Source organism: Chiloscyllium punctatum, chromosome 42 (assembly GCF_047496795.1).
Source record: "Chiloscyllium punctatum isolate Juve2018m chromosome 42, sChiPun1.3, whole genome shotgun sequence".
In the NCBI taxonomy this organism is placed as follows: domain Eukaryota; kingdom Metazoa; phylum Chordata; class Chondrichthyes; order Orectolobiformes; family Hemiscylliidae; genus Chiloscyllium; species Chiloscyllium punctatum.
In genome coordinates this window covers 33,941,495-33,966,102 of record NC_092780.1, presented here as the reverse complement: position 1 = coordinate 33,966,102, position 24,608 = coordinate 33,941,495, and the positions used below count along the sequence as shown (strand labels likewise).

The following is a 24,608-nucleotide window of genomic DNA, read 5'->3' as shown; positions in this document are numbered from 1 at the left end:
AACCTCTACTGCCCTCTGCAATAAAGAATTCCACTGATTCACTACAGAAAAATTCTCCAACTCTCTCTTTAAGGTGTGACCCCTCACTCGAGATTTTGCCTTCTGTTTCTGGATTCTCCAACAAGGGTATCAACCTTTCTGCATTGACAATAACATTAACTACACTTCCAAAATATTTTTTCTACCTTCCAACATTATGGTCATCTTATATGTTTTAAGATCTGCCTCTCATTCTTCTGAACTCCAATGAGCACAAGCTCAACCTAATGAAACTCTCATCATAAGAAATTCTTTCCATAGCTGGAATCAACCTAGAGACCTGGTTTGCTGCACTGTGACCAATAACATAATATCTTTCTTTGATAAGGGGGCAAAAACTATTCGCCATATTCTAGGCTGTGGTCTGACTAACGTCTTGCATACTTTGAGGGCCTGTATGGTGTATTAACTTTTATTACTTAGGTTCCTCGCTCAAATGCCTGGAATAGTATCATACAAGAGAGGAAAATGAAACAGAAAAGATTTGGAAAGACACTTATCAAGTGGAATATAATTTGAGAGTTAAAAGAAAAGTCAGGATCTTGCAAGTACTGAGATTACTCCCAAACCTCATGAAACAATTACAGGGACTAACAAAAGGAAGTAGTGAAAAATGACATGGGCCAAAGTGTTTTCAACTCATGGGACACTGTCGATGGTACCAGGACAGAAAGGACCTCTACTGCTGGGATAGACCGCACATGAACAACCGGAAAGGATCAGTGGGGCTGCTGATATGATGAGCTTAAAGTGTGTATGCATGGCATGGGGCAAACCAAGGGAAATGCTAGAAATGACAGAAATCTAACAATAAAACAACTGGGGAAAGTGTGTAAATAACGATGTAAATAGCCAGAGGTGAGATGACTGATCAGAGAGTGGAGAAATACAAGGGGCGAAAGTATAAGATTTCGAAAACAACAAAAGAGGAATAATAAATAAAATAACAAAACTGATGAAATGGAGGCTCTAACTTCATACACTTGAATCCACTTACAGTGGAGAGGACGGAAATAAATCCTGAAGGACATTACAGACTTGGGAAAGAGAAGCAAATTAGTTTCGTTTGTCAAAAATAATAATTGCAGACGTAAATAAGACAATTATCAGCTAGGTATTTACAAAATTCATTTGGTTTGAATTACAAGACATGAAAGCAATTCACTGTAATAGGGAGTTGGAAGAAGAAATATACTGGTAGATCTTTACAATGCGGAGCAGGCAGAGAATATTGGCAGATACCAACTGAAAGAAGTCTGAAGAATTAATGAAAGGATAAATGAGAATCAAATCTTTATACAGTGTACAGGGCTTCTTTCCCACTCATTGTGTAGTTCTCTAGATTTTCAGAGTACAGGAGACTCTGTGGACATTTTAAAAACGGCAGACATGAGTCAATTCCAGGATTTCCAGCTCCATTTCTGGCATTCCCAATTTTTTGGTTTCACAGGACAGAAGTGAGCTAGCATTCTAAAACTGATTAGCTTAACTGTGGGGACAGGCATCTTCTATCCTTCCGTAATGTCCATGAGTTGACAGCTTCAAGGATTCATGGTTCAAGGCCATAGGTGTTTACCATGAACCATAATCTGTATGAGTGAATATTTTTTGAATGATAATTTCAAAAGGGATTATCCATTAGCCATTGGTAGTTCCACCATTGCCAATCATGGTTTCTTTATGGATAGAGATTCACGACTATTTAGGCTTATAACTCCAATCTCATGCCAACTCATATCTCCACGATCCAAGCCATCCTCCAGTTGCCCTTATAGCCGCCAACCAATCCATGTGCTACCATCTCCCTAAAAAGGCCCCTCATGTACTGCATGCCAACCTACAGCCTATCACCTATTCCCAATGACTCCGTTAGCTACCATGCCAACGCTTAACATCCCAATGTCTATTCACCTAGTATACATTCTGCACAGAGAACATGAATCACATCATAAAAATGACATCTTAATCAATAACTTTTAAATATTAATCAATGACATCAATGCTACTATCCTATGAAAATGTTAGTTAACCAGACCTTTAAAATATTAATAGCAGAATCTAAAAGCTCTTGCCACTTCTATTGCATTCGAATAAACACGGAACTACTAACAAAATAAACCTCAATTTCAAAGATTTTTTTTAAAATTAGCTACTTAGACAAGAGGTCTTTGCGTCACTGGACTTTCTCATCCTACTATAATAAATACTGCAACACTAATTACAAAAAGGAAACTAATTAGAAAAATACCAAAATGCTTTTTCTACCTTCCAGCATAATGGTCAATGGAAGTACTTTATAGAAAATATCTTCTTTCAGAATCTAATTTTGGACTAATGGTCTCAAAGCTATTTACTGTGAGGATACCTTTTTACATAAGCAGCTCCTAATAAATCCATCAGCATTTTCTCAAACGTAACTTGGTTACAATGTTGTTCTCATTGTTCAATGTTTTTTCTTTAAAACTGAATCTACTCTCAATCATGGTTTTTATGTCTGTATCTAACTTCACTGGCCACACTGATAAGGCACTGAGAGTTGATTATTAAGTCAGCTTTCACATCAACATTTGTATATTATTGGATTGGTGTTAGAACAATTACAGCAATGCAAAGATGACAGAAGCTCCGTTCATTCCATTTGCCATCAAACTTACCAATTTGCAGCAATTTCATCTCCATTTACCCATCTCCTGTGTGGCTTCAAAGTGGAAACTTATTATTTGCATTATAACCATTCACCTTCCCAATTAGCCACCAGACCTTTCAGTGAAGCAGTATGAACGATGTTGCTTAATTCCATAACATTCTATACACATTAAATTGTATGGTTGTACCTACGGATAACTCTGCAAGAAAAATTAACGTATTTGCTTTCATTCCTGAGACTTGAGCATTACTGTATCCCAGAAGGTTTGATCAGCCTATTATTTTGAATCTTTTCAAGCAAAAGTAGTTTCATTGATGTTTGCCTGAAAGTAGTTCTAAATTTACTAGAGGTGAGATACCAAAATTGTGTTGATTTGTTCAGTAAACAGAAAGTAATGCTAACTACAGAAAATAGAAATGATAGCACTTCCTGTGGAAGAAAATTTCAATTTTTAAGGTTAACAGGTTTGGTACATTGCAGCAAACAAATGGTATTAGCTTTACCCTCAACCTGCTCAATATTTTACATTCACCTCCCCCCTCCACATTAACTCATTAAAAAATGAAACAGTTATCGATAACAAAGACCAATGGATTTCAGCAGAGAATTGTTCACTTAAAGGAGCATAGTGTATACAGCACCACCTAATGGAATTTTCTTTTTTTTAAAAAAAGACAAGCTCGTGTGAAGATAGTGTTGATTGTTCCTCTACTGTGCAAACAACTCAAGACCATTCACAGCAGGAAGTGGGTGAGCAAAATGAGAAATCAGGATGGTACTAGTAAAGGACTATGTCAATGAAACATAGTTAAAACACAAAACATAGACCAATTAAGTTGTGTGCTGAATTTTAAATGGGGAAAGGGTTGCATTTGGCTTAGCTTTCCTGCTTGTAGAAAAGTCAGTTGTGAGCTAACCAACTGTATTTAAAAAAAGGCTGCCCCACAGCAAAAATGTGTTGAGCACGGCCTTGATAATGTCATTGTTGGGCTTCTGCCTCTCAGGGGAAAAACAGTTCTTTTGGTTAATCTGATCAGAAACAGGTGAATAGTCCCAGCAATTGAGTGGTGCTGGATAGGCACAGCAGGTTAGACAGCATCTGAGGAGCAGGTGAATCGACGTTTCGGGCATAAGCCCTGCTCCTGCTCCTGGGATGCTGCCTTACCTGCTGCGCTTTTCCAGAACCACACATTCAATTCTGATCTCCAGCATTTGCAGTCCTCACCTTCTCAGAATAGTCCCAGTAGCCCAGGAGCTCAGCAGGGAACCTAATCTAATCTAATCAGTTGGCTGCTGCTGCCGAACAATCCCATTAAGATCACTGCAATTAGACTTAAGAGATACACTTGAACTGTTCGTCAGGTAGAAATCAGGACCCTTGATGGGCAAAAGAGATATGTGAGGTTGCATTTTGTCAGCCATTGAGGAGGAGGGGTAGACATCTTGGAGAGATATGCCCCCAGTCATCGCAAGGCACATAACCCCACCTCAAAAATGAAGCATTCCCTTTCCCTTTCACCAGACATGGTGAAGTAGCATGCTCACCATCATTTTTCCTTCCCCAGCAGCTCATTTTATGGCATAGGACTGGAAACAGCTATTAATCTGCCACTCATAGACCTATTGAGCCCCTAACTGACAATGAGCAGAAGGTTAGCTGATGCCTTACCCACCCACTGCATTTGGGGACAATGTAGAAGATGGACAAGGAAGAGATGGGCTAACTACCTTCCTTACATTCTGTACCCCCACATGCAAATACCCATAAACATTCCCAGCCTCCCCATATTTCTATTTTCCTTGCATCTTTTAACATGCATCACTTTGAACTGTACCTGAATTTCAGGAACATACAAAAGGGAAAACACTGTTTTGAAACACGTTTTCAACATTTTCATTCTGAACGCTGTACGTTACAGCAGGATTTATTTCAAAATAATAATAATGTCAGTACAATGGAATTAAAGGGATAGTGGAACTGTGGATACAAAATGCACAAGACAAAGTGAAAAACGATTCTTTTCTGACGAGTATATTGTTGCACAGTCATATTGCTGCTCTTTTTGTTACATTATTAGATGAATTGGATATGTAGCATTATTTCAAAACATGCAGATGATACAAAATTCGACAGCGGAGGACAGTGTGTTGAAAGCTGCATAATTTAGACACAGTCACACAGCATGGAAACAGGCCCTTCAGTCCAACTTGTCTGCGACAATCAGACATCCCAATCTGACCTAGCTCCATGTGCCGTCACTACCATTTTTGGAACTTGGATTTCAAAAGAAAGACAAGTGTCTATTGGTTACTTTTGTGAAGATTTTCTTTTAAAAAAACTAAGAGTTTACTTCCAAAACAGGGTTTTAAAACAAACATTTGGTCAGAAAGCAGGTGACCGCAGATCCCTACAGTGTTATTGTAAAGATGATTCTACTGTTGAGCTTATCACAGATAGTTTAAACATATAAGATGATTAGCTGTGTTTTAATTCAGAAGAATCTAGAATTGAGCCTTTTTTTTAAAATTCAGCTCAGAAGACATTAAGTTTAACTTCAAAAACAAGTGCAGCTTCTCTCCTTAAAGGGGTTTAGGGCAATTCAAGGAACCAGTCACCTCAGAAGGATAGAGTCTGTAAAACTTCCAAATCGAGGGGGTTTGGTTAGAAATCTGCATACTATTAGAACAAAGAAAACTTAGGTTCTCAGATTGGTGAAAAGTTCATGCAGATTTTGAAAGGACTTATAGAACATAGAACATAGAACAATACAGCACAGAACAGGCCCTTCGGCCCACGATGTTGTGCCGAACTTCTATCCTAGATTAAGCACCCATCCATGTACCTATCCAAATGCCGCTTAAAGGTTGCCAATGATTCTGACTCTACCACTCCCACGGGCAGCGCATTCCATGCCCCCACCACTCTCTGGGTAAAGAACCCACCCCTGACATCTCCCCTATACCTTCCACCCTTCACCTTAAATTTATGTCCCTTTGTAACACTCTGTTGTACCCGGGGAAAAAGTTTCTGACTGTCTACTCTATCTATTCCTCTGATCATCTTATAAACCTCTATCAAGTCACCCCTCATCCTTCGCCGTTCCAACGAGAACAGGCAGAGAACTCTCAACCTATCCTCGTACGACCTATTCTCCATTCCAGGCAACATCCTGGTAAATCTTCTCTGCACCCTCTCCAAAGCTTCCACATCTTTCCTAAAGTGAGGCGACCAGAACTGCACACAGTACTCCAAATGTGGCCTAACCAAAGTCCTGTACAGCTGCAACATCACTTCACGACTCTTGAATTCAATCCTTCTGCTAATGAACGATAATACACCATAGGCCTTCTTACAAACTCTATCCACCTGAGTGGCAACTTTCAAAGAGCTATGAACATAGACCCCAAGATCCCTCTGCTCCTCCACCTGTCTAAGAACCCTATCATTAACCCTGTATTCCGCATTCTTATTTGTTCTTCCAAAATGGACAACCTCACACTTGGCAGGGTTGAACTCCATCTGCCACTCCTCAGCCCAGCTCTGCATCATATCTAAGTCCCTTTGCAAACGACAAATGCCCTCCTCACTGTCCACAACTCCACCTATCTTCGTATCATCTGCAAATTTACTGACCCACCCTTCGACTCCCTCATCCAAGTCATTAATAAAAATTACAAACAGCAGAGGACCCAGAACTGATCCCTGCGGAACTCCACTTGTAACTGGGCTCCAGGCTGAATATTTACCATCTACCACCACTCTCTGACTTCGACCGGTTAGACAGTTTTCTATCCAATTGGCCAAATTTCCCTCTATCCCATGCCTCCTGACTTTCTGCATAAGCCTACCATGGGGAACCTTATCAAATGCCTTACTAAAATCCATGTACACTACATCCACTGCTCTACCCTCATCCACATGCTTGGTCACCTCCTCAAAGAATTCAATAAGACTTGTAAGGCAAGACCTACCCTTCACAAATCCATGCTGGCTGTCCCTAATCAAGCAGTGTCTTTCCAGATACTCATAAATCCTATCCCTCAGTACCCTTTCCATTACTTTGCCTACCACAGAAGTAAGACTAACTGGCCTGTAATTCCCAGGGTTATCCCTATTCCCTTTTTTGAACAGGAGCACAACATTCGCTACTCTCCAGTCCCCTGGTACCACCCCCATTGACAGTGAGGACGAGAAGATCATTGCCAACGGTACTGCAATTTCCTCTCTTGCTTCCCACATAATCCTAGGATATATCCCGTCAGGCCCGGGGGACTTGCCTATCCTCAAGTTGTTCAAAATGTCCAACACATCTTCCTTCCTAACAAGTATCTCTTCAAGCTTACCAGTCCGTTTCACACTCTCCTCTTCAACAATACGGTCCCTCTTGTTCATAAATACTGAAGAGAAGTACTTGTTCAAGACCTCTCCTATCTCTTCCGACTCAATACACAATCTCCAACTAATGTCCTTGATCGGACCTACCCTCGTTCTTGTCATTCTCAGGTTTCTCACATACGCATAAAATGCCTTGGGGTTATCCTTGATCCTATCCGCCAAGGATTTTTCATGCCCTCTCTTAGCTCTCCTAATCCCTTTCTTCAGGTCCCTTCTGGCTATCCTGTATCCCTCCACTGCTCTGTCTGAACCCTGTTTCCTCAACCTTATGTAAGCCTCCTTCTTCCTCTTTACTAGACATTCAACCTCCCTCGTCAACCAAGGCTCCCTCACACGACCATTTATTTCCTGCCTGATAGGTACATACATATCAAGGACATGTCGTATCTGCTCCTTGAAAAAGTTCCACATTTCCACCACATCCTTCCCTGACAGCCTATGCTCCCAAACTTATGCTATCAAATCCTGTCTTACAGCATCGTAATTTCCCTTCCCCCAATTGTAAAATCTACCTTGTTGTGCGCACCTATCTCTCTCCATAACCAAGGTGAAAGTCACAGAATTGTGGTTACCATCACCAAAATGTTCACCCACTAACAAGCCCATCACTTATCCTGGTTCATTACAGAGTACCAAATCCAATATGGCCTCCCCTCTGGTTGGACAATCTACATACTGAGTTAGAAAAGCTTCCTGGACACACTGAAATATACATTGTTTGCAAAGAAACTGTCAATAGTCAGTTAAGTAAAACCCTAAAGGGTCAAGTAAGGCTAAAATCTTTCTGGACTGAAGCCTCTAATGGATAGTATCAAGAAACAGTTTGTTTTTTTTTGCTGTGTTAACGAAGACATTCTAATTCTCTATGATATTTAGATTGACTTGTTGTTTTTTCATTTGTTCTGTTGTTAAAGAAAACCTGTAGCCTCATATGAATGATTCTGAGTAATTATCACACTAATTAACAAAATAAATAAACATATGCGCTATCAGGCTAGACTTCACTCTTGAATCTGACTTTTCCAGGAGTACCATCAGCTAGGTTCATTACAATATAAAGCAACACCAGGAGCACCAGACTGTTGAAACAAGCAGAAATATACAGGTGAAACTTAACGCAGAGACATGTAATGTATTGCATTTAGGAAGGATGAATGAGGAGAATGCCTACATAAAAAGGGTGCAGAAATAAAGAGTTTGGGTTGTGTTTGTCCACACATTTGTGAAGTGGGCAAAACAAGTTGAGGAGACTGCCAGAAAAATATTGCTTTAAGAACAGGGGCAGAGAATACAAAAGCAAGGAAATTATTCTAACTTTTTACAAATCACTGGTAAGATCTCAGCTGGTTGTTGGGTGGGGGGAAACATCACTTCCTTATGAAGGTGCAGAATGAAAAATGCTACAACAGTATCATAGGTGTGGCTTATTAGTTAAGACTAAAAATTTGGGCTATCCTCTTTACAGCAGAGAAAGTTATGACTATTTATTGAGGTCTTCAAAATCATGAACAATTTTGTTAGGGTAAGTAAGGGAAAATGGTTTTTAGTAGCAGAAGGGTCATTAAACAGAAGACATAAATCAATAGCAACTACCAGAAGACCCAGATTATTTGTTCATGCTGAGAACAAGTGTAACCTGGCCTGAACCACCTGCAAAACACAAATAAATAATAATCACTAAAAACATTGAAAAACAACTTAGATAAATAACTGAAGAAGAAAGCTTAGTAGGGCTTTGTGGAGAGGGAAAGAGCTTTACCATAGAAACAAGGAGCTGAACAGCCTCTTTGTGCACCGCATCATTTTCTAATTGTACATTTCTCAGCAGCACAACATAATTTTGTTCACTTTGCTGAGAACGATAATAGATCAGAACTATATTTTTTGGCTTTGAAAATACATGTATGTGAGTAAACATTTAGAGGTTTATTCACTATACAGAAGGGGTCACAGACAAGGTTTGTTACCTGGTTATTAGTCTTAACATGCCTGAAATTGCATTTATACTGCACTAATACCAAAGTAGCACTAATTTCTACTTCGCTACAATGGAACAGATTCTTTGCAAATTATTTTAATTAGTCGTGAGAATGAGACAAGGCAGAATTCTTAATTGTGAAAACATGAAGTTATTGAAGTTAAACAAATGGGGAATCACCTGATCAAAATTTATATTGTACTAACCAATGTCAAGGCTAGCAGAGATGCAGTGATTAACCTAAATGCACCCATAAACTAATTAAATCAACCTTTACAATTTTAATTTTTGATTAGTTGCTGTAATGAACTTTGAAGTTGGCTTTCATTCAATTACGAGGTACTTTTTCATGTTTCTAGCTATACATTAGATCTGCCATTGGCAAATTTTACAGGAACATCAGATGCATGTACCTTAGCCTAGCCCTGACTTCACACTAGTTACACTGGTGCTCTTATCTATAACTTACTGATAATACTCCAAAATATATTCAAAATACATACAATATCAAATGAATCTTATGCATATGCTTATGGTGATAATATGAGATAGTAACTTGCACTTTTAATCTCTCCAGGCAATCAGCTAATTTCGATCGCCTTTACAACCATCATTTTACCATCATCAGCCATGAAATGTTTCCGAGCATCACCTCCTCCACCTTCATTCAATACTGCTGGAACTGCCTTCTCCAATCTGGGTTTAAAACCATTAGTCTATGGAGACCTGGCACTACAACAATTGTGCATTGATCTTCAGTGTTGTGTACCTTTACAGGAAGTTGTACTGCAACAGCAATCTCTTAGGAACATTTTAAAAAATCAAAAATATAGTAGAAAAGGCTCTTTGGTTCACTACCCTGATCCAAATTATATTTTCAACAACATTTTTTTTGTTTGATTGGTTTCTCAGGAGGTTCAGTACACTGCCATTTGAAACTGTGGCCAAGTTTTCCTCTAGCCAAACCATTGTATAAAAGTCATTCCCACTTCTCACCTCTCTTTGAGGGTTAAGGTTTAATCTGGAACCAATACAGTAGGCCCAACCAAGTATCCAGGCCTATGCTGACCTAACTGTTGGATTTTAACAGTAATCTAAAATCTTAAAACTTGCAAAGAAACAGGAAAACTTACCATTATGTATTTGAGTTTGGTGTAAAAATAGCATTATGGAATGTACATAATTACTTATACTTGCCTGGGAATGGTTTAATGTTGCAATTGGCTTCCAGAGTCAAGCTGCTCCTTCCTATTGACAGTCCTCAATCAAATTAAAATTCACACACCTCAAATGTATACAAAAAAAGTCCTACCTAAAACTGAAAACCAGGTGCAGCTGGAACTCCAAGATGTATCTACACTATTTCTCATCTATTTACTTTGAAAATCCAAACAGGAACAATTTTCTAACTTCCATCTTTTTCCATAAGGAAACTGCATACTAATATTTTACAAATTCTTTCATGTAAGTAATGCATTAACATGCCCATCCTCTATGCCTGTACTCTGATAATTCTGCAGTTTTCACAAAAAATAAATTGAGAAGGAACAATTTATATGACATTTGAAAAGACTTCCCATTTACCAGTAGTTTCAGTATTCCTTAACATTAAAGCTTTTAAATGAAAATGCAAAATAATTCACTGACATCTCATCTACAATTAACATTTCGGAATAAAGGAGCTTCAAAAACTGGGTGATATTTTGGTTGAATGTCATTTTTACTTACACTATTTGTAACATTTAAGTGCAACACTGCCTGAGACAAATGATCTGAAGCTCTCTGCGAATTATTCATACAGTTCCAATCAAAATTTAACACAGCACAATAATATACACATTTACAAATGTCCTTTCATCACATCACATTTCTGCATAAGACAGACACTTTAACTTCCTGGAAGGTCAACCAGCACTGACAGTGTAAAATGCAACCTACTATGACTGCACAAATTACACAGCAAAACAAAATTAGATTTCTGGCTGTGGCATATCAAACAGTTCACAAACTGGTAGATCATCTTTATTTAACCATCTTAAAATTAAACTGCTTTGCACTGTCCCACAAGGCTAACAAATAACTTATATAAAAAGTCAGCCTATTCTTACACAGGCTGAGACACAGATTAAGTGAGGACTTCACTTTTATGCCATCCATAAATGATGATTTGTGATTTTTAAATAAATATTTTTGGTGTCTCGCACCAAAGGAAAGTAAGAGTTGTGAGAAATCAAGTTTTCAATTTACTTGTGTGTTAAGCCAGCTGTAATATTTAGTCAATTGGCAGAATAAAGAAAAAATAAGTGCGGCCTGCAAAAATGAAAGGTGGTCTTGATTATTGCAAAATCAGAGCAGAACAATTATGAGATTTCTGTTTTAATATTCATAATATCTGAATTGAGAGAATATACACAATCATAATGAAGTACCCTCAAAACTAGGACACATTAATTTCATTGAACAGCATATTGTAAATACATTAGTTAAGATTGGTGGTAAAATATCTGCCCTCTTAGTTGAACATAATTTTTCCAGAATATTTGATTTTCATATATTGCTTGCCTGTTGATCAATGCATAGGTTTCCCTAGCACAAATTTCCTCTGCTAAATTAATCAAGCAGCTGGTTAAAAATCAAGCCAAGTGTGTTGCTGAACAAAAAGACCTTGGAGTGCAGGTTCATAACTCCTTGAAAGTGGAGTCGCAGGTAGGTATGATAGTGAAAGCGGCATTTGGTATGCTTTCCTTTATTGGTCAGAGTATTGAGTACAGGAGTTGGGAGGTCATGTTGCGGCTGTACAGGACATTGGTTTGGTCACTTTTGGAATATCAGCATGCAATTCTGGTCTCCTTCCTATTGAAAGGTTGTTATGAAACTTGAAAGGGTTCAGAAAAGATTTAAGGATTTTGCCAGGATTGGAGGATTTGACCTATAGGGAGAGGTTGAATAAACTGGAGCTGTTTTCCCTGGAGCATCAGAGGTTGAGGGGTGACCTTACAGAGTTTTATAAAATTGTGAGAGGCATTGATTGGATAAATAAACAAAGACTCTTCCCTGGGGTTGGGGAATCCAGAACTAAAGGGTATAGTTTTTAGTGTGAGAGGGGAAAGATATAAAAGAGACCTAAGGGGCAACGTTTTCACACAGAGGGTGGTATGTGTATGGAATGAGCTGCCAGAGGAAATGGTAGAGGCTTGTACAATTGCAACATTTAAAGGGTATCTGAATGGGTATATGAACAGGAAGGGTTTGGAGGAATATGGACTGGGTGCTGGCAGATGGGACTAGATTGGGTTGGGATACCTGATCGGCAGGGACAAGTAGGACCGAAGGGTCTGTTTCCATGCTGTATATCTCGATGACTAAACCTTCACATTTTTGTTGGGAGACATGCGTAAATATGTTATAGAGCAACATGAAGTAATAATCATGTATTATTACAGCTATCATTCTCTCAAAATCTCTTCTACTGTACTGGCGTGCAAAATATGTCCAAGGTCATCTGTGCTGCAACCTGAGACTGGGTTGGTAGTGTTTCATTTGCTCCTTGTGAATACGGGCCCATATCAAGAATTCAGTCATATAGTGCAACACAAAGGAAGCAGTACTTTGTAAACATCAAATAGTCACAATGATGAATGGATTGGACATGTTCCCAAAGGAGGAATGCTTTTAAAAAAAAACTAATTGTCTTGATTTGTAGTACCATCCTTATACGGTCAAACCTTCTTGTTCTTTGCTCAAACCTGCAAAGTACATAAAGACCTTGAACTGCAGGTTCATAGCTCCTTGAAAGGAGAGTCATAGGTAGATAGGATAGGGAAGACAACATTGGTATGCTCGCCTTTATTGGTTAGTGCATTGAGTAAAGGGGTTGGGAGGTCATGTTGCAGTTGTACAGGACATTGGTTAGGCCTTGTCAGCAATGCTCATGTCCCATGAAGGAATAAAAAAATAGAAATCTCATCTGCAAGGTCTTGACATCTTTCTCAAACTATGGAGTCCAAAAGTGAGCACTGTGCTTCAACTGAGGCCTAATAAATGCTTTATCATGTATAACATCCTTGTTCCTGTATTTTATGCCTCACTAAATAGACTGAGGTATTTCATGTTTTATTTGAAACAGCATGGTCAACTGGTTCTGACTCCTTTAACAATTTGGGCGCATATACCCTGAGAATCTCTGTTCTTAGGCACCCATTAAAATTATACTAGTTACATCACCTCTTATTCATTCTGGATGCAGGTTTGCTCGCTGAGCTGGAAGGTTCGTTTTCCAACATTTCGTCACCATGCTAGGTAACATCATCAGTGAACCTCCGAATGAAGCACCGATGGTTTGGCCAGTTTTTGATTTATATGTTTGCGTTTACTTGGGTTGGTGATGTCATTTTCAGTTGTGACATTTCCTATGGTGATGTCATTTCCTTTTTTTTTCCTCAGGGGGTGGTAAATGGGATCCAAGTCAATCTATTTGTTGATAGCGTTCCGGTTGGAATGCCATGCTTCTAGGGATTCTTGTGCGTGTCTTTGTTTGGCTTGTCCTAGGATGGATGCGTTGTCCCAGTCGAAGTGGTGTCCTTCCTCATCCGTATGTGAGGATACTAGTGAGAGTGGGTCATGTCGTTTTGTGGCTAGTTGATGTTCATGTATCCTGGTGGCTAGTTTTCTGTCTGTTCATCTAGAACCTCAACCTGAGCCACAAATCTTCTCAAAACTCTTATTCATCCAAGCAAAATGTATCACTTCACTCTCACCTCATCAACATTACATTTCATATGCCATGTGTCTGTCCATTTCAACAGTTTTATGCATCTGAGGTTTGTTATTAACTTCCTGATGGTTTATTACAGAAAGGCTTTGCATCATCTGCAATCTTCAAAACTATATCCTGTTTATCTAAATCAAGGTCTATTAATGTGTATCAAAAAATGCTAATACCAGAATTCCTTTCGCCTGTAAAACAGCCATTCACAGGGCAGAGAACTTTGCACACCAATACAAGGAAAACATGCCCCAAATTGCATTATTTACATTTTAAAAAATCATTCACAGGTTGTGGACATCACTGGCTGGGCCAGTTTTTATTGCCCATCCCCAACTGCGCAGAGGGCAGTTAAGAGTCAACCACATTGCTGTGTGTCTGAGGTCACATGCAAGTCAAACCAGATAAAAATAGCAGTTTCCTTCCCTAAAGGACATTTACAAGCCAGATGGGCTTTTGAGAAGTGACAATGGATTCATTATCATCATCGTTTAATTCCATACATTTACGGAATTTAAGTTCCACCACCTGGCATGGTGGGTTTCAAACTCAAGTCCCCAGAACATTACTGGAGTCTCTCAATTAACAGTCCAGTGATATTACTAGGCCATCACCCACCTTCCCATCTTCACTCACCCCCACACCCACTCCATGGAGCAGTAGTTATACCTGCCTACTCTAGATGTGGATCAGAGGTGGCCACAAAAGACGTTGAGTGCTGAGGTAGACTATTTAAAAGATCTAACTCAGTTCTCTGGGACTTCATCCTTTTTTTGTTAAGTATAGATGCTTTAGTTCACACGCCTCAAAATCCATCATCACATATTCACCATTGATCCATAACGCTTTCATGCCAACTTTAAGCCTATTCATGGCCATTCCCACACTCTTTGCCTGTATATGCTCAATACCAACTCATCCAGAATACCCAATGGACAGACCTCAGGAGTCACATTTAGATTAAATAATGATCTAAATATTCATTAAACCCTCCATTTTAACAAATAATTTCAAACATACAAATCCTGCAAGTGTGAAATGCTTTACAAAAAATCTATGTTCATAACCCCACATACTGATTCCTTCTGAATATCTGAGCTGTCAATCCAACTGAGAATCTATAGCCTCCAAGTGTGATAATGTCATATTATGCGAAGTAGACAAATGTTAATAATGCTGTAGTGATCGTGAAATAATTCCAAAGGCTGATATCCTGTCACCAAGTCACCCTTTATTTACATGTGGAAAGTCCTTGACACTGTTCAGCTTTCTGAAAGTGAACAAGATATCTGACATTCTTGTTGGTGTCTGTCATTCGGGGCTCTCTGATTGGTGCTTTAATCTGGTCCAGTCAGGGACTTCTCTGAAGTCCACCCAGCTGACCTCATTACAATCGCTACAGATAGCATTTGAAACTCTTATAAGAGGCTTTATTTTCAACTCTCTCATGCATGGGTAGTTTTGTTTTTAATGTATACATTTAAATAACATGATAGTTCCACAAAGGTATCCATCTACAGGAACATTTACAATCCCTCTGAAAGCTTGTAACCGCCCACACTGCTGGATAGGGCCCGAGCTACAGTGAAAATGGGGCCTATATGAACTCCACACTGAATTCAAATAGCCTCCTGAGTTTTGCTTTTTCAAATCTGCAACACATTCCTTCCCTGTCACCCACCAGAGATTCTTCAGTATACAATCTACTGTAACAACATATGCAACAGATGCAAGGAACATCACCACTTTTTTTTTGTGAATTCAGTTGCAACATGTGGGCATCACTGACTGGTCAGCATTTATTGCCTGTGCCTAGCTACCCTTCAGAAGGTGGTGGCGAGCTGCCTTTTTGAACTGCTGCAGTCCACGTGCTGTGGATTAACTCAATGTCTTTAGGAAAGAAATTCCATGATTTTGACATAGCAACAGTGAAGGGAAATGATATATTTCCAAATTAGGAGAGTGAGTAGCAAGAGGGTGAAGGTGGAGGTGTTCCCATGTAATTGCTGCCTTTGTTCTTTGGACAGAAGTGATCATGAGTTTGAAAGGTGCTATCTGAGGATCTTTGGTGAATTTCTGCAGTGCTTCTTGTAGATAGTAGACACTGTTGTTATTGAGTGTCAGTGGTGGTGGGAATGAATGCTTCTGGATGTGATGTGAATTTATCTTGATTGGTGTCAAATTTCTTGAGTCTTGTTGGAACTGCACTCATCCAGGCAAGTGGGAAGTACCCTATCATATTCCTGACCTGTGCCTTTTAAACAGTGGACAGGCTTTTGGGATTCAGGTGAGGAGTTACTCACCATACTATTCCTAGCCTCTGACCTGCGCTTGTTGCCACTGTATTAATGAGAGTCTGATTGGGTGTATCATTGACCAGGAACTCAATGATGTTGATAGTGGGGGATTCAGTTATCATAACACCATTGAAGGCAAAGGTGGGGTTATTAGATTCTCTCTTGTTGATTATGGTCATAGCCAGGCATTTGTGTGGCACAAATTTTACTTGCCACTTGCCAGCCCAAGCCTGGATATTGTCCACATCTTGTTGCATTTGAACACACACTGCTTCAATACCCGAGGAATGGTGCTGAACATTGTGCAATTATCAGCAAACATCCCCACTTCTGACCTGCAAGTTCCCTGCCAAGACACTCACCATCCTAACTTGGATTTTGCCATTCTTTCCTGTGTCAAAATTCTAGAATTCACTTCTTAAAGTGTTGTGGATGTACCTATACCACATGGATAGTAGCAGTTCCAAGACAGTACTCACCACCATCAATAAATACAGATGTAGCCAGTGCTACTCATTTCCCTTGAAAGAATAAATAACAGTTGAAAACTAACAGCACAGCCAATTCATTTCTCCAAACTCCAGAGGGGTAGAGAAATCAAATGAATAGCCATCATTTCCAGATCCAAAACTAACTCCTAAAGCTGCAGCATTTATTACCCAGGGTAGCAGTGCATGAGAATACTATCATTTCTAAGTTCCTCATCAAATCACAACTTGAACTTATATTAGCTATCATCACCAATTTCTCAAGGGCAATGAGTGCTGGTTAGACCTCTCATATTCTGAATGAATTAAAAATAAATTGTTGGGCCAAAACTCTGCAGCTCCTTATTTAACAGCACTGTGGTAGACCCTTAAACATAAAGACTGATGGCAGTCAGAAACATTGCTGACTCTCAATTTCTCAAGAGCAACTAAGGAGTAAGAATTTTTCTTGCCAACAAACCCCACATTCCGACATTGAAAACAAGATGATTTCACTATTTATGTTTAGCCAAATAATATCAAGAACCTGAGAGGCTGAAAGCTCTGGAGGCCTATTTTAAGAAACAGCTCTCCACCTATACATTCTGTGTCTGTACGCTTTTCTCCATTTCACTTGATGGAAGGAGCAGTGCTCTGAGAGCTTGTGATTTTAAATAAACCAGTTGGATTATAACTCAGTGTCGTGTGACTTCTAACTTTTAATTTAAGAAACTGTTTTTCTCCAATGGCTCAAATCAGAAAATCAAAACATAATTTCTAAACTCACTTTTAGAATAAAAGGAAACTTCAAACGTCAAACATTGCAGGAAACTTCAAACTTCAAACATTGCAGATCCAAGCAATCCAAAAAACAGGAATATTAGGTAATTATAGAGCCATTTTCCAGGAGTGTAATACTGAGAAATTAACTTCAGCATTTCAAATATCAATAAAATCAAAAACTGTTTTATTTCAAAAACCAAACAGAACTGATAAAAACAACACATATCCTGAAAGGATAGAAGACAATTGGAAAGCAACTGAAAGGACAATTTATTTATTGTCTTTTTCAATTTGTCCTTTTCTCTACCATATATACATTACTAACTCATTTTAAATTTATGAAATTGAGAATAGACTAAGGAGACACGGGAACTTCAGCAGTGCAGATAATCTGAAAATGTCTGCTTATTACCTTATATTTTTGCCGGAGTTCTTCAGTGTCCTGCTTCTCTACTTCCATAACACGACGCCGTTCTGTTGCATCATCTGCATAATCAAGCTATGACAAGGGAAAAATGCATTGGTTGTAGTCCTTGCTTCATTGTAACATATGTTTACGTTTTAATAAAGTCAATACTCAAAAATAAAATGAAACACTCCATTCATACAATAAAAATGGAGTGAAACAGAATTCAGAGGTAATCTAACCTTATCCAAATGTTGCAAAGCATTCCTAACTGCAATTTAAATTAGCTTTTCTTTCACATGAAAAAGGCTGATACATTTTCACATGTAAATTTAGTTAGGGCTTGAAACAAACCAAGTAGTTTCAAAGTCCATTGAGTATATGAACATCTAACTAATCTTTTGTATTCTTTACCAATCTCTATTTCACTCTGAATGCATTTCCTGTCAGACGTGCCAACGACTAAATTTGGAGAGCAAGTATTGATACTCCTCTACCTACACATTCCTGAGATGAATGGTAGTGTAATACAAATTGGGAAATACACAAAATCAGCTTTGGAAATTACGTGCTTCTTCCAGAAGCATTCAATTCATGATCTTGCCTAGAATCAAGGATGTTAAAAACAGTCACAGAAGATAGGCAATCCTGAAACTTGACTTAAATCACTTACTTGTTCAACACTAACTGCCTAATCTTGAAAAGGTTATTTTTGTCTAAGGTTTCCCATATCAATCTGTCAAGAACGTGTTCAAATATTTCAATAGCTCATACTATATACAAGTTCAAGATAACTGACAAGGATGAAATTTGAATAATTAATAATTTCAGAGTATTGATTTTATGAGCTGAATTTGTATTGAGTTGCTTGTGAATCTTAATATACCTGACATAGTACAGGTGAAGACAGCATGAGAATGCAATTCACATTTCAAAGAGAATTGTGAAGGATGCTTTACAAGGCAGATACAACAGGCATCACAGAGGAAGGAAACCTAAAAGAGAATGGCAAAAATTATGGGCAGGATGCAGATTAAAAGCAAAACTGAAATATGGGAGTTTTAAAATGCATTCTGAAATACAGGGAAAAGAGATGGTTTCAAGGCAGAAGGAACTTGGCATTGTGTTTTGCAGAACAGAAACACGGTGACTAACTTTTCTTCCTTTTCTTAAATTAATATTCTTTTAAAAAATACACCTTAAATTTTTATGATGCTATCAGTATTTATCATCCACTACGTGCATCGTGTTAGATAAAATAAGACCACATAGAAATCTAAAATCAATTTTACAAGACATCTTAATTTCCATAACTGATTAATTAAATAGCCAGTGTAAAAGAATAATGTCAATTCAGGAAAAGTACCTATGCTTTCACTGTGCATAATTTATACGGTAATTGGTACCTAATAGTATTGTTGCTAGACTATTAATCCAGAAACCTAGGTAATGTCTGGCACCTCGGTTTAATCCCACCTTGGCACATAATGCAATCTGAATTCAATAAACATCTGGAATTAAGATTCTAATGATGACTATGAAAGCACTGCCAATCGTCAAAAAAAAAAGATGTGGTTGACTGATGTCCTTCAGAGAAGGAAACTACTTTCCTTACCTGGTCTGGTCCATGTTTGACTCCAGACCCACAGCAATGTGGTTCAATCTTAACTGCCTTCTGGGCAATTAGGGATTGGGCAACAAAGCTTGTCCTCACCAGTGATGCCACATCCAATGACTAAATTTTAAAAACTGAAAAAAATATTTTCACTTCCTAATAAAAATTAATTTTACAGGGTATCTTTTTGTCATCACTTGACAAGTTTAGTATTTAAATCTAGCCACAGCTGACTTTTGGTCTGCAACGAGAAGGATTCGCTTATCAGACTTTAATGAAGTCAAGTCTCTGGTTTACCTTTACTTGTTGGGCTGTGATGGTTTGCAGTCATACCACTAGATGGAGTTGCACACTACTGAGTCATTATTAAAATTCTAACTGATAGGTTGTCAAAATTAATCAGTATCAGCAGCTGCAGCAGTCAATTTAATATTGGCTAAGAGGGTGTGTTATTCTACATAAATGTCTCCTATGCTCTTGATAAACTATAGGTCTTTTCAACCATTTATTTAAATAATAAATGTGTAATATGGTTGAATTTAGAATACAGATGGAAAGTACAAACATAAAATCCAATACCAGGGTCCTGAGCTTAAACAAAGAAAACTACAATAGGATGAGGGAAGAGTTAGCTAAAGTAGACTGGAAGCAAAGATTTTATGGTGGGACAGTTGACAAACAGTGCTCAGCAAAAGTATATACCAGTGAAATGGGCAGAATGTAGGAAAAGGGGTAATCTTCCCTGGGTGTCTACGGAAATAAGGGAGGCTATCAAATTGAAAGAGAGAGCTGGTAAAGTGGCTAAGATAGCGGGAAACTGGAAGATTGGGAAAGTTTTAAAATTCAACAGAAAACCATAAAAAGTGTTATAAATAAAAGTATGCTAGATTATGAGAATAAACTAGTTCAGAATATAAAGAAAGATAACAAAGGTTTTTATAAAAATATAAAACGAAAAAGAGTGGCTAAACATTTTTATTTTACTCAGCAAGCAAACTTCCATCCAGAACCTCAATCTGAGCTACAAATTGGGCGGCATGGCACGGTGGCACAGTGGTTAGCACTGCTGCCTCACAGCGCCTGAGACCCGGGTTCAATTCCCGCCTCAGGCGACCGACTGTGTGGAGTTTGCACGTTCTCCCCGTGTCTGCGTGGGTTTCCTCCGGGTGCTCCGGTTTCCTCCCACAGTCCAAAGACGTGCAGGTCAGGTGAATTGGCCATGCTAAATTGCCCATAGTATTAGGTAAGGGGTAGATGTAGGGGTATGGGTGGGTTGCGCTTCGGCGGGGCGGTGTGGACTTGTTGGGCCAAAGGGCCTGTTTCCACACTGTAAGCAATCTAATCTAACCTAATCTAAAAAAATCTTCTCAAGACTTGCTAAAGTAAACATTGGTCCTTTAGAGGATTAGAAGGGGGATTTAGTAATGGAATATGTGGAACTGGCTGAAGCAGTTAAGAAGTATTTTGTGTTGGTCTTCACAGTGGAAGAGACAAATAACATGCCAGCAATTGACATAGAGACGAAGGTAGGTGAGGACCCAGAAACAATCATTATCACACATGAGGTAGTGTTGCACAAACTAATGGTGCTAAGGGTAGGGAAGTACTATCCTGGTCCTGATGGAATGCATCCCAGGGTACTTAAAGAGTTGGCAGGAGAAATGTCAAATGCACTTGTGGTAATTTTTCAAAATTCACTGGACTCTGGAGCAGTTCCAGCAGATTGTAAAAAGCAAATGTGACGTCACTTTTTTTAAAAAAAGAGGCAGACAAAAGATAGGGAATTATAGACCAGTCAGACTTTTATAGTGGGGAAAATGCTTGAATTTATTGTCAAGGAAGAAATAGCAAGGCATCGGGACAGAAGTTGTCTAGCTGGGCAGCAGGAGCAGTGGTTCATGAAGGGCAGATCATGCTTAACTAACCTACTGGAATTCTAAGAAGACATTATGAGCACGGTGGACAATGGAGACCCAGTAGATGTGGTATATCTAGATTTCCAAAAGGCATTCGACAAGGTGCCACACGAAAGGCTGCTACATAAGGTAAAATGCAAGGTGTTACGGGCAATATATTAGCATAGATAGAGGATTAGTTAACTAACAGGAAGCAACCAGATAAATGAGTGCTTTTCTGGCTTGCAGTGACTGGTAGGGCGCCTCAGAGATCAGTATTGGGACTGCAATTATTCACAATTTGCATTGCACGTCAAAGTTTGTGGATGACACTAAGATGGGTGGTAGAGCAAAGTGCGTAGAGGACTGTGCAAGTTGCAAAGGGACCTAAACTGTTTTAAGTGAATGGGAAAAAGTCTGGCCGATGGAGTACAATGTCAATAAATGTGAAGTCATCCATTTTAGCAGGAATAACAGTAAAAAGCACTATTACTTGAATGGCAAAAAATTGCAGCATGCTGCTGTGCAGAGGGACCTAGGTGTCCTTATGCGAGAATCAGAGAAGGTTGGTCTGTAATACAACAGGTAATTAAGAAGGCAAGTGGAATTTTGTTCTTCCTTGCTAAAGGGATTGAGTTTAAAAGCAGGGAGGTTATATTGCAGCTGTATAGGGTGCTGCTTTGGCCACACTTGGAGTACTGTCTGCAGTTTCGGTCTCCTTATTTGAGAGAGGATATACTGGCACTAGAGGAAGTTCACTAGGTCGATACTGAAGTTGAGGGGGTCAGCTGAGACGGAGTAGACTGGGATTCCATTAACTGGAATTTAGAAGAATATGGGGGGGGATCTTGCAGAAACATATAAAATTATTAAGGGAATAAATAAGATACAAGTAGAGATGATGTTTCCATTGGCGGGTGAAACTAGGCCAAGAGGGCACAGACTCAAAATCAGGGGAAGCAGATTTTGGACAGAAATGAAAAGGAGCTTCTTCACCCAGAGGATTGTGATTCTATGGAATTTCCTGCCCAGTGAAGTAGATAAGACTCCCTCAGTAAATGTTTTTAAAGCTAAGATAGACAATGTTTTGAACAGTCAAGCAATTAAGCGTATGGTGAGAAGGCGGATAAGTAGAGCTGAGGCCACGAAAAGATCAGCCATGATCTTGTTAAATGGCAGATCAGGCTCGATATGGCCTACGCCTGCTCCTTGTTCTTATGTAAAACACAAACCATCTCATATTTCTGAATGGAAATTATTAATTCATAAGATCTAGATTTTAGATATCAAGACAAAATTACTAGTGCTTACAAAATTACTCATTGATTCTTTAAATTAAAACATCAACGTTACGTGCAGAAAGGCTTCCAAATATCCTATTACTATGACTAAATATTTTAGACTGGGATTATAAATTTTTCAGAAATGAACAGTTACCATCAGTCAATTGTAATTTATTATGATTGAAATCTAATTGTTTTCAAAACTAGCCATGACACAAATAACAGGGTTAAAACCTGTTTCTTACCCGTGAGAATGCAACTCTAAAATTAGACTGAATTTTGCCTCAACTACCTTTTGACCTCAGTTTACTGACCTAGTTTCAGAGTTCAGATTTTTAAACTTGCATCTTAATGGGTAGTATGCAGAGAGAATGCCTCAGCCAGTATCAAGCCATTGTGATTTTATGATGATGTCAGTCACTCTCTTTCAATAACGATTAATAACTGGCATTAGCAAATAGACAATACTAACTTTGAAACGTGAATCAAAATTCTTGAAACTAGATAATAATGTACAAAAGTCAAATCTTTTGTCAAATTTCAAGTTTCCTTCAACATTAGCTTTCCCCGCAGTTGCAGAGTCTAGACGACAGGTGGCAAGGAATTTCCTAACCACATTTTAAAATACTTGTTTATCATTTCCTTCACTTTAAGCACTCTTCCTGTCCATTTAAATCCTTTTGAGCATTAATTTCCATTGCCTCAAGGTGCCAAAATTTAATAAAGGCAGCTATAAATTTAATTAAACTTTAATGACCTTAAGTTCATATCAAGATGTTCTTTCAAAAAAAAAGGAAAATTTTGGAAAGGATATAAAAACATTTAACAGGTCATTGTACATTTGCAGAAAGAAAACAGATGCCAATATTTCACATGTGAACCTTTCTTTAGGAGGGTTCTGACAGAAAACCTCTACTTGAATTTTAACTTGTCTGTTCCTTGCAGAGGTGGAGATTCCAGCATTTATTGCTTTGTTTGATATAATGACAGACAATTTTTAATGAAGACTTCAGGAACTGAATAACCTACTCCTGTTTCTAATGTTATTTAAGTGTTTATATGTTCCATACAAATACTAAAATGGGAATTCTGACAGTTATATCAACACACATTACAGGATTAAAATGGTTGAACAGCCATTGTTTGCTATTATTTCAAGTTTTACAATCTTACCTCCATTTCCATACGGCCCATGCCCATGACATCATACTTGACAATAATAGGAATGGGATCGGTCCTCCCTAAAATAGGAAAACAAGACAATTGCAGCAATTACAGTGGCATTTAAATATAAGTACTTGTTCAGAGAGTCTGGTGGGTAAAGATCTTGCCTTGAGGTGCAAAGGCCAGACACTACAGTGAACCAAACAGAAGCCATTCTCACAGCTTAGAGTTTAATCAGCACTCATTGCAAGTACTTCCTAATGTTAGCAAAGATTAGACAATGTGCAGGTATAATGTCTGCGGAGAAGAATCTACTTTATCATGTCATGATGTGCTATGCTAAAAACAGAGGTTGCAAATGCATCAGATGGTTAATATTTCATAAATGTAGAAATGGTACAGCCTGATTTAACTTGTTAAACAAGAACAAGGGAAAACATCTGTATTTTTTTTTTAAATGTAGAATTAGTTGATGTTTCAGCCAAGAATTTATGTTTATCTTTTCTCGAAGCAGCAAAACACATCCCTAGTTGATATTATTTTTAAGTGTGCACTGCTTTTGAGGGGTCAGTAGAGGAGAGGAGAAAAGGAAGATGGGAAGCAGCAAGATCTGCAAACATAAGCTGTATTCTTGCAAAGATTTGATACAACCTGGAGAAGCTGAAATATCTGTTAATTTACAACAGATCTGTTTTGGTGGATGTGGTAGGGTTGAATCACCAAGATAGGTGCTAACTTAACAGAAATTCAGTATAATTTTAAGTTCACATGGATAAGATTGCTAGCCCACAAAGATAAATGTATTAACAAAATAATTTTTTGAGCAGTGAATGATTCCAGTTTTGCTCTTTTCATGAGACTGCACAGGGATTA

At 38.5% G+C, this 24,608-nt stretch overlaps 1 protein-coding gene across 8 annotated transcripts in view; it reads right to left on the bottom strand.

The window, feature by feature from the left end:
* gpatch8 (G patch domain containing 8) overlaps positions 1-24,608 on the bottom strand; it is a 197,656-nt gene that overhangs the window by 77,064 nt on the left and 95,984 nt on the right. For all 8 annotated transcript variants that reach the window (XM_072561770.1, XM_072561775.1, XM_072561773.1 and 5 more), the window contains 2 exons: positions 23,745-23,812; positions 17,785-17,871 (listed from right to left, as the gene is read on the bottom strand). In XM_072561770.1, coding sequence (XP_072417871.1) covers positions 17,785-17,871; positions 23,745-23,812 — 155 coding nt within the window. The remainder of the gene's footprint in view (positions 1-17,784; positions 17,872-23,744; positions 23,813-24,608) is intronic.